Raw genomic sequence first — 17,178 nt, forward strand, 5'->3', positions numbered from 1 at the left:
TCGGTTTTGGGTGTCACGGAAACCAATTTTATCAGTTTTGCTATCAGAAACAAAGCAAGAAAATAGTCGCTCACAGATTTGAAATGTAAGTTAAGAAATCAAGTTACTTTATTATTTCGAATTAATTTATCTTTATTTCAATAATGGAAAACATAAATAATTTATAATAATTTCATTTAAATGTTGACCGCGGCTGCGTCTTAGGTGGTCCATTCGGAAAGTCCAATTTTGGGCAACTTTTTCGAGCATTTCGGCCGGAATAGCCCGAATTTCTTCGGAAATGTTGTCTTCCAAAGCTGGAATAGTTGCTCGCTTATTTCTGTAGACTTTAGACTTGACGTAGCCCCACAAAAAATAGTCTAAAGGCGTTAAATCGCATGATCTTGGTGGCCAACTTACGGGTCCATTTCTTGAGATGAATTGTTCTCCGAAGTTTTCCCTCAAAATGGCCATAGAATCGCGAGCTGTGTGGCATGTAAGCGCCATCTTGTTGAAACCACATGAGTCAACATTTAAATGAAATTATCTTCAAAAAGTAAATGTCATGAACCAATCTAACGTTTCAAATAAAGAACCGATGAGATTTTGCAAATTTTATGCGTTTTTTTTTTAAAAAAAAGTTATCAAGCTCTTAAAAAATCACCCGATATAATATACGAAATGTCGTAATTATTGAGTTTTTGGAAAAAAAATCTGGATATTTAAAGATATTAGATTTACATAATTACGTTTTGTAAATCTAATATCTTTAAATATCCGCAATTTAACACAAAATGCGTCTTTATTCCTTAGATAAAGGTTATGGGGATGTTCGAGCAAGCAAATAACTGCGGCAATATTTCCACCCTGATGTTTTTTGCAGATACTCAGCTGATACTTAAACAAATATTTTGCGCGGCGTGCAGGTACATTGAAGAAGTGAAGTTTAAGAAGTCTTAAAAATGAATTTTTAATCAATTTAACAGTGGATAACTTGGTGGATAGTGAGTGTAGTTTGCTTCTTAAATACAAAAAAGCAAGGAAACAAAGTTTTTTCCGTAAAAAAGTGGCTAAGAAGAGGGCAATAGTAGAATCGCAAAACTTTTTTATAACAATTCGATGTTATCCTCCAGATACGTATATATTTATCACATTTTCGGATGTCTCGTGAAACACAATTAATGATAATAATTAGTTATAAACAAAAATAAAGAGCGATTTCGCTTGCCTCTTTTTTCTATCATAAATTTTGTTGATGCCGATTTTGTCACTTTGGCACGCAAGAAATGTCAAAATTTGAGTTGCTCGAACGTTTGACATTTGCAAAACTTGCTAAATTTTTGCGTTGAATATGAACATCCCCTATCTCTTAAAATCTTCCTTTAATTTGGAACTTATTAAAAACTTTAATATGATTGCTTCCAAATGTATTCATATGCAAGTTTTGTCACATTAGTAAAAAACTGGTTCGAATATTGGTTTTGCGTATGTTCGAAAACACGAAAATCCAATCAAGGGTCGAATCGTTACATCCGTCACGTAAATCGCCTGTCGCCTGTATTTCGTATTATGACATCCGCGATCGTAACGCTTCTATCGTAATCTGGCATGATGACATATGTACGTGAAGGAGTATATAAACGTCGTCGTCGTCGTTCGAACGCGAACTACCAATCGTAATAGACAAATTTATGGAAATGTGAGCAAAATTTTTTAAATTTTAAGTGTTTTATAATTTTTAGTAATAAAGAACATAAACAAGAAACCATGAATGGAATATCTCATTAAAAATTAAAAAAAAAATTATTTATATGAACAAAATTTTTGTATTTTAGTTGGCAATAAAAATAAAATTATTTACAAGGTTAAGGACATATACATTTCTGAATTAAATTTATTAAAGACTACTTTATTTGATCTCTTATCGTTTGGTCGATTGAGGTGAAGCGGTTCACTACCCCGGTGTCCATTTCTTGTGTGTGATAGGAATCGCAATAACTTCCTCTCTTGCCATATCCTAAAATTCTCCACCGTCTTCAACGACAGAAAATGACAGTTGAACGTGATGCTATTGCAAGGGTTGCCAGACATTTTCGCAGAATGATATTTTGTCTCATGTCCAACACTGATGTTGTAATTGAAATCTTATATGCACACATATGTAGCTAGTTGGATGCTAAATGATTTTATAAAATGAAGACTCAAACGAATTTATAACGAAATTATTTGGATTCTACGCATTTTTGTACATATCATTAATTTTTTTGATTATGAAAATGCACACAATGATATAAAATAAAAAAACAAATGGAAAAATTGGCAAATATCTATATTACTGTATCAGAAATTATATTATTAAACAAACATATGATTTCGTCAATAAAGATTTTACACTTTCTAGTACCATTACTCACTTTCACCGATAGATCTTAGAAATTAATGGTATTGACATATTTATATAAATTATTACAATTATTACGATTGCTGCAAGAAAAATGTATACTTATGTGAATTTATTGTATAATTCAAATAAACAATCTAAACATGCCTACAGCTTTTTTTCTATGCTATTCTAAGCTTCCTTATGCAGGGAAGCAAGATACTTTTTAGGCTTATCTAATAAAATATTTTTAATACGAGAGTCTGTAGTCAAAAGTAAAGAATGTTATAATTACACTGAATACGTTTGTTATTGAAAATAGACCGAATTTTTGGAGATCTTACGCGTGTAATAGTGGCAACATTTGCAGCTTTAACGATACTATTTGACAGTGAAGTTTTTTTTAAATGTAAATTAAATCTTAATTAAAACTTATATTAAAGTATTATCTTCGATTTTTGTACAGGAGGTACTTCTTCATGGATAAAGGAAGTTGTAATTCTTGAATACGCTCCTCTAAATGTGAGCGCCCAACTTTTTGGCGGATAGTCCTTCTACATAGATCCATTAGCGGCAAGGGTTCAGCTAAAAAATTAAAGCAAATGGACATATATATGATTACTTAAAACAGTTGGTTAAATCAATTACTTACGATCTAATCCACCAATGTATATCATTGTAATTTCACAGTGGCCCCAGACAGCAGAAACGACAGGATACAGTTTTTTCCCTTTGAGCCCCTTAAATGCAATCCCGAGGTATTGTTGATCAACAATAAAGCTTAACGTACCTTCGTCCATATCCAAAGCAACAAGAAATTTATCCGGGACTAAAAAGGCTTCGTCATTTTTAAGTATGGCTGGATAAGTGATTCCAGCACAGTTTTTAGAATCATGATATAGTTTATTTCTACCTAAATCCCAACCCCAACTTTGATCTGACAAGCCCACTAAGCTTTGGTAGCCGACTGAATGCAAAGGTGCTTCAGCTGTGGCTACTCCTACCACTGCATGTGTACCTCTTTGCCTTGTAGGCCAATATATTTCCCATATGTGTAATCCTTTTGTAAGACCAACTTTCCCACGAATACAATCTGTGCTCTGAGCTACAGGATGTCTATGAAAAGTCAATTTATCATCTTCTTTTACAAATATATTTAGTGATCGGTCGTCTGAGTTCCACGAATGTTTCAACTGGACTTCTTTACTTGCTGGTGGCATATCCAATAGGATATCTAAACGAGTGGGTTTAATAAAATCAGCTGCAAGTTCACGTGGTATTATTGGCTTAAAGTTCGCCTGTGAATCATTTCGACTAACTGATTTTGAACCTCCACTTATTTTTTGGCCCATGTTCATACCACGGCAGCTTCTGGTTTTTCTTTGGTCAATAAGAGCTACTTTATATGATAGCTTGAGCCGTTCAAATTCTCTTGGTTCCAACCGGGACAATACAACGCGTGGCGCTAAAGATGAAGTTGAAGAAATATTTTGCGGTCGACGTCTATCTGTGTTTCTTACGCCAGGCATCCGACCACCTTTATATCTAAAATATAAAAGAACATTTATTTACATATATTTTTTCATTTATATATAACTACATACATATGTATCAAATTCATGCATTATTAGGATGAAATTAAAAAATAATAGGAATAAAAAATAAATGAATTGTAAAGTGAAAACTGAAACGGTGGGTAAATTTTAATATTTAAAATTAAGAACCATAAAATAATAGCAAGCAGCTTAAGGGGTTTTATATTCTAGAAATAAAAAAAATAGTTTTTTTATATTTTCAAAGTTTAAGTATTCAAGAGCATGCCTACAAGAGGATTTTTCAAAACTCAATTTATTTTCCGAGAAATAGGTATTTTACTGACCAGGCATTCAAAATGGTACAGCCGGAACTGAAATTTTTTTTTCTCGAAACAGTATTTCTTAAACCGATACTCACGATCGAATGATTTTTGTGAATTTTTTAGAAAGTCTTCTTTATAGACTTGCCTATGTATGTCTGGAAGTAGCATATTCCCAAGTTTACTATTTTTAAAAAACTCGAAACAATAAAAAAGTGGTAATTCTTTTATGCAGTCGCCTTTTGTGAGCAATTCCAGACATTATCGCAATATTCTAAATTAATATATCGTCAAGTGATAATTTTTTGAGACCCCCACTTTATTACGATAATTTTTGACCTTTTTTCCTGTATTCTTGTAACGTTATTAAATAACTAACAGAAAAATGGATAATAAAAATATTAATTGCCTTTTCTTCACGACAGTTCAAAAATTATCTGAAATACATGCCTCTAGAGTAGTGAGAAGTACTAAAACTTGAACCAACACTATAACTTCAATTTATTTAAAGTAAATCGGATTAAAGCTATATATAAAAGGTATATAGCATGGATAGTCCTGAAGAGAATTCAAGTCAACCCAGATCTGTGTTTCCGAATTAAATAGGACTGAATCTCGGTGATTTATTCTGAGATCTGAACAGAAGAAGATATCGGTGGTTCACGTTTACATAGATTCTTTTTACATATTTAGAGTGGCAGCAATCTCGATTAACCTCCTTTTAGAGTCATTTTGATTTGATGCTTTGTCATTTGCCAATCAACATTTTTTCAGCACAACAATTTTTCCTCAATAACAAACGAAATCATTTTTATGCAAGTTTGTTAATATCAGCTTAATTGAAAATGGTACACTTCACGTACCAAATCTCCTACAGCTGTACTATATATATGAAAATATTTTCCTGCTTTAGCCACCAGTACATATATTAGGTAGGGTTATGAAGGAAACCATGTTGCCCTATGGTATGGCATGGTTTTTCGATAGATACGCTTTCCAAATTATACAATTTCTTTTGTTCCAAAAATTATGTCAAAAATATGATTTTAATTATTTTACATTTTTATCATTTAAATACTTCTGAAAATATGTTTTTGAATAATATATATAGACATCAATAACGTCTTGCGACATTGTCATTTTGCATCTTTGTCCTAACTTTACATTTTAAAAATAGTTTCGAAAATGGTTGAAGTCAGGAAGGAAGTTGACGTTCACGCCTTAAAGTTGACACCGGGTGCCAAGAATTTTATAATTATTTTCCATCGATTGACCAGAGAATTTTTCAATTTATTTATATTTATTATTTTTTTTGGAACGGATAACTACCAGTCTGCTCGCTCCTGACCCTCCCTTTTTAATAAACCAACAAATCTGTAAACATACAGTGGACCAATAAAGTTTACATACACCTAAATCCATTAAATTCCGACACGTTTATTTGTTTCAAAATTAATAAATTTTGTGGTTTTTTTCTATCCATTTCATGATATGTATATTTAGCATTAAATTTAGCATATCAAAAATATTTTTTTTTTTTACACAAATAAAAAAATTTAAGTTAATATACACAAATAAAAAATTTAAGTTTATTTTATTCATAAATAAAAAAAAAATGATCATAATTTATATCAAAAAAGTTTACGTACACTTATGATTGTTTATATAAATCAAAAGTAATTACAATACTTTTAACGGGTTTTGGCCTACATTTTGTTGCTATTAGTGTCCCTAGATATTGTTGTATGCTCCCCACTCAATTTCTAGTATTATTTCCGGATATTTTGACCCATTAAGTCCATGATCCAGCTTTTTGGCCTTATTTTGATGAAATTCGATGTTTTCGAATACGGTTTTCCAAAAAGTTCCAGATATTTTGAATAGGATTAATGTCTAGTGATTGCGGGACCTATGGAGTTATTTTTATTTCCATAACAACCATTCATGTACAAGATAAGACATGTATTTTGGGTCGGTATCCTGTTGGAAATTGGTTTTGCTGCTATGAACAGCCGATTTAAGCACACTTAAAATTTAAATCTTTTTCTTAAAATGCTCAGATACATATGCTTATACATTTTTGAAATGTACACAAAAAAATAAATCCCCAAACAGTAAGGAATTTGTTGAAGAGTGCTGGTTATCATAGACGAGTCGCGCGTCGTAAGCCATACATATATAAGGTTAATAAAAAGAAAATGTCGGCGTTTGCTAAACAATATTTAAACAAACCGTATTGGTTTTGGGAAAACATTGTGTTCACCGACGATTCAAAATTTAATAAATTTGGTTCGAATAGATCACGAAAAGTGTGGAGAAAGATCAATGAAGAGTCGCAAGGACAAAATGTATTGCCAATGGTAGAGCACTGTGGGGGTAATGTTATGGTTTGCGGGTGTATGGTTGCATCTAGAGTTGGACATTTGGACTTTATTAGTGAAAACATGGATAAGCATATGTATCTGAACATTTTAGGACAAAAATTTAAATTTTAAGTGTGCTTAAATCGGCTGTTCATAGCAGCAAAACCAATTTCCAACAGGATACCGACACAAAATACATGTCTTATCTTGTACATGAATGGTTGTTATGGAAATAAAAATAACTCCATAAGTCCCGCAATCACTAGACATTAATCCTATTCAAAATATCTGGAACTTTTTGGAAAACCGTATTCGAAAACATCGAATTTCATCAAAATAAGGCCAAAAAGCTGGATCGTGGACTTAATGGGTCAAAATATCCGGAAATAATACTAGAAATTGAGTGGGGAGCATACAACGATGTCTAGGGACACTAATAGCAACAAAATGTAGGCCAAAACCCGTTAAAAGTATTGTAATTACTTTTGATTTATATAAACAATCATAAGTGTACGTAAACTTTTTTGATATAAATTATGATCATTTTAAGCTTTAACTTAAATTTTTTTTATTTGTGTAAAAAAAAAATATTTTGATATGCTATATTTAATGCTAAATATACATATCATGAAATGGATAGAAAAAAACCACAAAATTTATCCATTTTGAAACAAATAAACGTGTCGAAATTTACTAGAACTAGGTGTATGTAAACTTTTTTGGTCCACTGTAGATTTATCTTCATTTCAGTGGAAAAAATTACTGCATTGTCTTGATTGTATTTTTGCCAAAAGATCATCACCCTTAAACTTTTGATATTTGCATATAAGTAGAGATCTATTACTGAAATATTTCGCAATAATTTTATGTTGAGATAAATGACTTTTACATTCACTTACTATTGTTATTATTACTTATTAATCGTTATTCTTAATATACTGATACTACTTCTTATATTAAAGTTTTTTAAAACCTCGTTCAGATGCGTTCGAGAGAGTTTCCATTAAGTGTCCTAATGTAATTGCAAATATTTATACCCCAATTGTTTAAGGGTCGCTCCTGGATTATAGCAAAATTTTAAAACAAACAATACATAATGTTTAATAAACAACAATTTTTTTTTGAACTTAATTTTGGCAAATAATCCACTTAATATAGAAAATAATTAGTGTTGTCATAAATTCCGTTATCAACTTTTCAATGCATACAGCGAGGATAAATTCACAGAAAACAAGGACCGTTTATATATTAATACTAGATTGCTGCACAAGTCACTCGCAGCAAAGAGCGACCTATTGCATTAACTGCGTTTGATATCATTTACGGAAATGATAGCAGTGAACTTTAATAGCAGCGAAGGCAAATGACACAAACAAACAGTAACAAAGGGTACGTTTGGGCTAAACATTTTTAAAAAAGGGACGCGGCCTCGCCTTCTAAAATATCTCTTAAACCACTTAAACTATAAAAACCGAATTCGCTCGAGGCAAATACCTTTAACACCTCTACCGACACTGTAAAAACTGTAACACCATCGGCCCCCATATAACGGTACTGCTAAAAATCTACTTAAAAGCTAAATACGACAGAGGCATACATTTTACACTCCAAAAAGTCTGAGAAGGGTCTGGGGTAAAAACTGAACGATGGGTGTGACATCACCTACTTTATAGTGAAATCACAATCAGGACCCGGCCGACCGATTTCAGTTAAATTTCATTTCCCCTCTTCTTATGTAACAGTGCGAAAATGGGCGAATTCTGACCGCAACCACATCCACCTACCATACAACAGAATTTTAAATATCATATGATTCTTCCTTTCCAGTGTACAAATCAACTGAATTAAACTTTGGACCAATAATGCCTTTAGAGTATGCCACCTTATGTCCAAAAATTTCCAAATCAACAAAAACTCTTCAAGCCCCGAGGTACCGAATGTTTGGGCCTCAGTACCCATAGTTGATTTTTTACCGCAAATATCGGGCAATGTATAAAATATATAAATCCAACATTTGCAACGATTCCGCACACGAAATTTGGTTAGAAATATGGTTTCGGCAACTCCAAACGCAAGATTTCTAATTTTTCGTCCGCGATGAAATATAAGTCTACTATGTCTATTGACAATCACACAATTTCTAATATGTTTGCTGAATTCTTTAGGTCCAAAAAAAATTTTCCGCATCAGCAAAAGTTATGTCCGATTTCTGTAATTAATGCACCCACCATTTCCGAAGCAGACGTCTTATATCAGTTACACATGTTAGAACTATCATTAATTTACGGCCAATTATGATTCCCTCATGCTTTCTTAAAAAATGTGAGAATTATATATACCGACCTTTAACAAAACAATTTAATGCATCTCTTAAGCAAGGCATATTTCCATCTACATATATGGAAAATATCATTTATAATTCCTTTGCATAAGAGTGGATTTAGGGCGTCCATTGAAAAAGTTGTCAGCAATACCTAAATTTTTGAAGAAATTATAACAGACGAAATAAGTTTCTGGATTTCTCCACTAATTTTTTGTCCTTAGCACGGTTTTCGTAGAGAAATTTACAATAACTAATTTGCTAGAATTTGTATCATATGTATCAACGGGCTTTAGGGAGAATAAGCATATAACTATAAACCCTTCAAATCGCTTTAATCAATTTTTTTTCCTTAGCAAGAAGCAATCCTCAAAAAAATCGATTTTTTGAAGCCTCCCTTTAGCAGAATGCATTGCCTACAAATGGAAGATTCTTTAAAATATCAGTTCTTATAGCACAGTTGAATGATGTTTGGACGAAAGCGGTTAGATTTCTACAAAGCAAGCTGTTATTTTTGGAAATCCAAGGAGAAAGGCTCAGACAGAGGAGCAGCTTTTACCTCTCAAGCATTTAAAGACTATTGTAGTCAGCAGGAAATACAGCATTTCTCATAGCGACGGGATTGCCGAGGGGAAACGGACAGGTAGAGCGCATCCTTCTTCTTCTTCTTTATTGGCGTTGACACCGCTTACGCGATTATAGCCGAGTTAACAACAGCGCGCCAGTCGTTTCTTCTTTTCGCTACGTGGCGCCAATTGGATATTCCAAGCGAAGCCAGGTCCTTCTCCACTTGGTCCTTCCAACGGAGTGGAGGTCTTCCTCTTCCTCTGCTTCCCCCGGGCGGGTACTGCGTCGAATACTTTCAGAGGTGGAGTGTTTTCGTTCATTCGGACAACATGACCTAGCCAGCGTAGCCGCTGTCCTTTAATTCGCTGAACTATGTCAATGTCGTCATATATCTCATACAGCTCATCGTTCCATCGAATGCGATATTCATAATGGCCAACGCGGACCATAAATCTTTCGCAGAACTTTTCTCTCGAAAATTCGCAACGTCGACTCATCAGTTGTTGTCATCGTCCAAGCCTCTGCACTACATAGCAGGACGGGAATTATGAGTCACTTATAGAGTTTGGTTTTTGTTCGTCGAGAGAGGACTTTACTTCTCAATTGAGTTGTCTTGCGTTGGATTTCCAGGCTGACATTGTTGGTGGTGTTTACGCTGGTTCCAAGATAGACCAAATTATCTACGACTTCAAAGTTATGACTGTCAACAGTGACGTGAGAGTGCGACTGTTTGTTTGATGACAGGAGATATTTCGTCTTGTCCTCGTTCACTACCAGACCCATTAGCTTTGCTTCCTTGTCCAGTCTGGAGAAAGCAGAACTAACGGCGCGGGTGTTGAGGCCGATGATATCAATATCAGCTGTACACTCCTATAAAAGATTGTATATCTGCTCTAGCAGCAGGTTGAAGAAGTCGCACGATAGGGAGTCGCCTTGTCTGAAACCTCGTTTGGTATCGAACGACTCGGAGAGGTCCTTCCCGATCCTGACGGAGCATTTTGTGTTGCTCAACGTCAGTTTGCACAGCCGTATTATTAGTGCGAGGATACAAAATTCAGACATCGCGGCATAAAGGCAGCTCCTTTTCGTGCTGACGAAAGCAGCTTTGAAATCGACGAAGAGGTGGTGTGTGTCGATTTACCTTTCACGGGTCTTTTCCAAAATTTGGCGTATGGTGAATATCTAGTCGGTTGTTGATTTGTCAAAGCTAAAGCCACACTGGTAAGGTCCAATCAGTTTGTTGATGGTGGGCTTTAATCTTTCACACAATACGCTCGATAAAACCTTATATGCGATGTTGAGGGGGCTTATCCCACGGTAGTTAGCTCAGATTGTGGGGTCTCCATTTTATGGATTGGGCATAGCACACTATTTGCACACTATTGCTATTCGAACATCTTCATGGTCGGTTACTAAGTCCACTCGGGGGGTTCTACAAGAGCATGCTCCGGTCTTAAAACCTTCTGTTAGTCGCCGCATATTTTCGTAGAATTTTCGAGCATTACCACTTTCGGTCAGGTTGTCAAACTCTTCATTCTCACGCATTTCGGCCTCTTTATTTTTGTGTCTGCAAATGCGTCTCGCTTCCCTCTTCAACTCTCGGTATCTATTCTATCCCGCACGTGTTCTGGTCGATCGTAACGTTGCGAGGTAAGCAGTCTGTTTTCTCTCCGCTACGACACGGCACTCCTCGTCGTACTAGCTGTTCTTTCGCATTTTCCGAAAACCAATGGTTTTGGTTGCAGCTGTACGTAAGGAGTTTGAAATGCCGTCCCAAAGTTCCCTTATACCGAGTTGTTGACGAGTGCTCTCCGAGAGCAGGAGTGCAAGTCGAGTAGAAAATCGTTCGGCTATCTGTTGTGATTGCAGCTTCTCGGCGTCGAACTTTCCTTGTGTTTGTTGACTTGCGTTTTTTGCTGCACAGAGGCGGATGCGAATCTTGGCTGCAACAAGATGGCGGTCCGAGCCGATGTTAGGACCTCGGAGCGTACGCACGTCTAGAACACTGGAGACGTATCTTCCGTCTATCACAACATGATCGATGTGGTTGGTGGCTTTTCGATCCGGAGACAGCCAGGTAACTTGATGTATCTTCTTATGCTGGAACCTGGTACTACAGATAACTATATTTCGGGCCCCGGCGAAGTCGATCAGCCTCAACCTATTTGGGGATGTTTCGTCGTGGAGGCTGAATTTACCGACCGTAGTGCCAAAGATACCTTCTTTGCCCACCCTGGCATTAAAGTCGCCAAGCACGATTTTGACATCGTGGCGGGGGCAGCTTTCATAAGTGCGCTCCAAGTGCTCATAGAAGACATCTTGGGTCACATCGTCCTTCTCTTCCGTCGGGGCGTGGGCGGAAATCAGCGATATGTTGAAGAACCTCGCTTTGATGCGGATTGTGGCTGGACGTTCATTCACCGGATAATAGTACTCGGCGACGGAGTCTCTCTCTCACCACGAATCCCACACTAAACTTGCGCTCCTTTATATGGCCACTGTAGTAAATGTCCTTGTCCCGTCCATCGCATTTCTTGGACGGCGGTGAAGTCAGCCTTCACTCTAACGAGGACATCAACCAGCTGGGCAGCGGCACCTTTCCAATTAAGGGACCGCTTTCGTTTGCCATGGTCGTCATCAAAAGGGGGGTCTCTCATCCGAAGCTGATTGTTAATTTTCATTGGTATAATTTTTTTTCGTGGCAGGTCCCAAACCCAGCGTACAACCCTGCGGAGGGGATGTTTCGCCTTCTCACTTTAGCTCGCCTTCAAACGGATGTTCTTAGGCTGCCCAGAGGATACTTGGTCAAAGACCGGAAGTCGTGAGCTGCTTGAGTCATATGTATAAGAATTGTTTCTGGCCACTCCCAAGTGAATAGTGATCAGAGAGCTTTCCTCACTTGCGTGAACTTCTACACATGACTCCATCCTCCCATCCACCGAACAGTAATTCTTACAATAGGACTTAACATGCGTGTAGAAAATCAGGTAGACTTGGGTGAGTACATTGGAAACGAAGTAACCAAAGAGTTGGAAACAGAACGTGAGCAGTTTAGAGAGATGGCTAGGAAAAATATTAAAGTAATACAAGAAGAAAATCGAAAAAATTTTAATACAACAAGAAAAGCCAAACAAACGTATGAAGAAAATACGTTAGTAGCTATAAAGCATACACAATATGGCCCCGCATTAAAAATGAAAAAAAAGTTCTTAGGACCGTACAAAATTATTAGGAGGTTGAATCATGGCAGGTATGATGTCGAGAAAGTAGGTGAACATGAAGGACCGTTTCAGAGAGCTGCAACGAGTATGATAAAATCAAAACAAACACTCGTGCCAAAAACACAATCAAATCAATTCAGTTCAGCATAGACAACATTGTGTTTCAATTCGAGTACCAGCCCGCGTCAACTGATCTGATGCAACACGAACAATCTGTTCTTCGGCAATCACGATCGAGTAAACGGTATGGCTGGCTTCGGTTAGAATCGTATCATGTCAGTTCATAGCGTTGCGACGATTGTTTGAATCGATGTGAAACTTCGGGTAAACTATAAGTAAATCTACGAGTAAATCGATCTTATCTCTGCGAATGGTAGGCACCTTGCCGTGGTGCAGGAGCTTAGGCGCAAGGCATACTCGGTATCCCCCAGCCGGTGTGGGTGGTGCTGAAGGGCACTGCTCACTCTACTTTACGGTGGAAGCAGCATGTAGACCTGACTATGGTCAAAGCAACAAAGGCATTAATGGTGTGCAATCGGCTGGCGGGTAAGTCCTGGGGCTGTAAGCCAAGGATTGTTAGGTGGTTGTACACCATGATTGTGCGACCGATAATCACGTACGGGGCGGTGGCCTGGGCCTCAATAGCGTCGCAGACTTCGGTAGGAATTAAATTATCGAAGCTGCAGCGGCTAGCCTGCGTCTGCATGACGGGCGCAATGCGCACCTGCCCGACGGCAGATATGGAGGCCCTGCTTGAACTCACACCACTTCACTTGGTTATCGGCCCTGTAGCCAAGAGCACGCTTCTGCAAATAACGGCAGAGGGGTTTGGCAAAGGAAAGGTAATCTCGTCCCAGAGGATGGAAAAGATAAGTGGCAATATACCAATCGCCCTCCTCCCGAAGGACAGCACTAGCAAAACGATTAACTTCACCAAGAAGTTTAAGGTCAGCCTCGGAAGCAAGGATGAGTGGAACGACTCCACTCTTGAACTGCTGCTGAGGAACAGCACGTTGATGTGGTACACCGACGGCTCAAAAATGTCGGAGGGAATTGGTGCAGGGATCGCGGGTTCACTCACCAAGCTCTCCATACCTATGGGGGAGTTTCCGAGCATTTTCCAGGCGGGAGTCTTTGCCATAAGTCGGTGCATAGAGATAAACCTCCATCGCAACTATCGCAGTGAGCGGATAGCCATACTTAGCGATAGTCAAGCAGCACTAAAAGCGATCTCCTCCTACAAGATCAGGTCGCTGCTAGTGCAGGAGTGCAGAGAAAGGCTGAACAACCTTGCGGAAAGAAACCAGGTGCACCTAATTTGGGTGCCAGGTCACAAAGGAATAGCCGGTAACGAACTGGCAGACGAGCTCGCTCGCTCCGCAGCCTCCACCAAAATGGTAGGTCCTGAACCCTTTACAGGGGTGGGTCCGCATACCATAAAGGAGCTACTTCGCAAAGAGGGAGTGGGCAGAAAGGAGTATTGGCAACGAACTCACGGCATGCGGCATGTCAGGTTGCTAATGGGAGGGTACAACATGAGCAGGTTCAAAGTTGTAATCAACCTCCCCAGGAATAAACTTAGGCTATTGGTCGCATTTTATACTGGCCACCTCAAGTTAAATAGGCATTTATATAACATGGACCTATCTTCTTGCACTAACTGCCGGTTCTGCGACATGGAGCCTGAAACACCGGAACACCTGCTGATCGACTGCACAGCAGTCTGCAGGGACAGGGAATGCATCGACTCATTAGCACCCGGTAGAATATTGGAATTCATCGATGTGCTGGGGCTAAGTGAGTCCATGTGATTTAGGAGAGGGCACAATAGACCAAAGGTCGCGGTGCATTCTTCATAAAAAAATCTAATCTAATCTAAATCGATTAGTACAGCAAACAACAACAATTTTCTGCTGGACTGATTTGAATCATGTATGGCAAAAAATGTATCAGCTTTGAAAATGGGCGCATATTACAAATTTTCGATGGGTAAACAATGGAAATTACATCGAGTACGTACATACATATATACAAACAATTGTTGTATGTATGTACTCGATGGAATTTCCATTATACATATAACATATGTTTATACAGACATACATGTATATACAAACATATGTATTTGAAATAGAACAGAAGTGCACGAGAAAATGATATACAACCTGAAAGCTGTCGATCATTTCAATCACTGAAGCATGATTTTGCATTACTTCGGGTATTTTCTGCTGATGCGAACGTTCATAAACCAATTAGGTATAAGCTGTATAATAATTCAACGTTGTTTTCTATCGCTGATTCGAAGACAAACGGTTCGCTTCGTGTACATGAACCGATCTGACAGAATCGGACAGAGTAACGGACCAGTACTTAATTATAAACAAAAATTTATTACTCGTTGCAGTTCTCTGGACCGTATCGAACGACAACAGCTGCCGAGATCATGATAAAATGATGCACGTCGTTCGAGGACTAACAAATGTCAGGACAGCCGAATGTGGGAACTAAGAAAGGTCGTGTAGCGAAGACTTAAAAAAAAACGACACAATCAGTCGATACGCGAACGAACACTGATCAGGTTGAAACAAACTTGTAAACCTAAAATAAACTTTTTGTCAAATAAACATACAATTTAATAAACATGAACCCATTCACATTTATCACATATGTATAACTTAATTTTACATGGAAATTAAGTGGAGCAATAAAATAGTAGTGCATACAAAAAATTAACCTATACCCCAGACAGAAATGTAGTAACAATTCTATATATGGTACAAATACCATATGTTTGTCACCAAATACTAGCAAAGTACCATATGAGCAATGTAGTATTTTGCTGGTAACAATACTATGATGTTTCATTGTGGTACTATGATGTTGCATTGTGGACATGTAGTAACAATACCATAGTAAAGTAAAGGTATCATGGTAATCTGTTTACTAAGTTGGTGACACACATGGCAATGTAGTAAACTCAAATACTAGCTTTGTTTCATAGGCATTAAATATTTTAAAAAATTGTAAACAATAAATATGTTATTGTGTGTTATGGAGAAAATAAGTTTAATTATTTAAAATACTCTAAAGTTAATCTATTTTCATTGCAAAAAAAGCGATTTGGTTAAAGTTTCTCTAAAATCCTCACATAAAATGAGGCGTTTCCTGCTTTTCCGGAATAAAAATTGTGAAAAATGTTTTCTTTTCCATTTCATTAATTAATTTTTTAAGTCATTTGGACAGAATATTTCGAAGAGCTTTTGTGTAAAAGCTTTTATCAAAGTTTGTTACCTGTTTTTTTTAGCTGTGTCTATACAAATACCACAATGAAACATCATAGTATTGTTACCAGCAAAATACTACATTGCTCGTATGGTATTTTGTTAGTAATTAGTGACACACATACGGTATTTGTACCAGACATGTCTGACATGTTGTAACAATAGCATAGTAAAGTTAGCATGGTATTCTGTTTACTACGTTGATGACACACATAGCAATATAGTAAACTCAAATACTAGCTTTGTTTAAATATTTAAAAGAAATTTAGCAATAAATATGTAGTTGTGTGTTTTGGAGAAAATAAGTACAATTATTAAAAATACTTTAAAGTTAATGTATTTTCATCACAAAAAAACGATTTGGTTAAAGACTCCCTAAAAACATGTCACAAAATAATAAGGCATTTCTTGCTTTTCCGGAAAAAATTGTGAAAATGTTTTGTTTTTCATTTCATATTTATTAATTTTTTAAGTAGTTTTGACGGAATATTTTGAACAGCTTTTGTGTAAAAGCTTTTAGCAAAGTTTGTTACCTGTTTTTTAACTGTTTTTATACAAATGCCTCAATGAAACATCATAGTATTTTTACCAGCAAAATATTGCATTGCTCATAAGGTATTTTGCTAGTATTTGGTGACAAATGGTATTTGTACCATATATGGTATTGTTACTACATGTCTGTCACGGGTATAATACTATGTACAAATAATGTAGGAATAATTTTTGTAAACAAGAATTGCAAGATAATTGTGCCAATGCTTTACTAAATAAGGAAAAAGCATATTGTAATATTGTTCAAGAATATAATCAGCCATTATTATTAGATCATTGCACTATTCTAATTGACGGAAACCATATATGGAACGGCCAAAATGTTGCAGGGCCAAAATTAATTCAGTTGAATATTAGCAGATAAATAATAAGACATATTTTAATCATGACCAATAAATAAAAAATGTGATAGATAGTCACCGGGATGAACTAATTGCAATTATGAAAATATTAGAATCCAAATCCAATTATAAATTTTCTAATATACAAGAAATGTATAAATACCTAATTTCTATTGAGGAACAGTCTATAGAATTTTTAAGCTTTGCTATTATTTTAGTGATAACATTAGTATTACTCATCAGTAAAGGCATGTGAATTTTACCACATTAAACAAGAAACAAAAAAACGAGATTTCAAGGAAGTATATGAAATGGAAGT

General features: G+C 36.4%; 1 protein-coding gene across 2 annotated transcripts in view; it reads right to left on the minus strand.

Annotated features, from left to right (window-relative positions):
• Positions 1-2,289: 2,289 nt before the first annotated feature.
• The window catches only part of LOC120781460 (protein gustavus), a 53,249-nt gene continuing 38,360 nt past the window's right edge, over positions 2,290-17,178 (minus strand). For both annotated transcript variants that reach the window (XM_040113678.1, XM_040113677.1), the window contains 2 exons: positions 3,012-3,904; positions 2,290-2,944 (listed from right to left, as the gene is read on the minus strand). In XM_040113678.1, the coding sequence (XP_039969612.1) occupies positions 2,805-2,944; positions 3,012-3,904 (1,033 nt within the window). In that variant the 3' untranslated portion in view covers positions 2,290-2,804. The remainder of the gene's footprint in view (positions 2,945-3,011; positions 3,905-17,178) is intronic.

Source organism: Bactrocera tryoni, unplaced genomic scaffold (assembly GCF_016617805.1).
Source record: "Bactrocera tryoni isolate S06 unplaced genomic scaffold, CSIRO_BtryS06_freeze2 scaffold_7, whole genome shotgun sequence".
Classification (NCBI taxonomy): Eukaryota; Metazoa; Arthropoda; class Insecta; order Diptera; family Tephritidae; genus Bactrocera; species Bactrocera tryoni.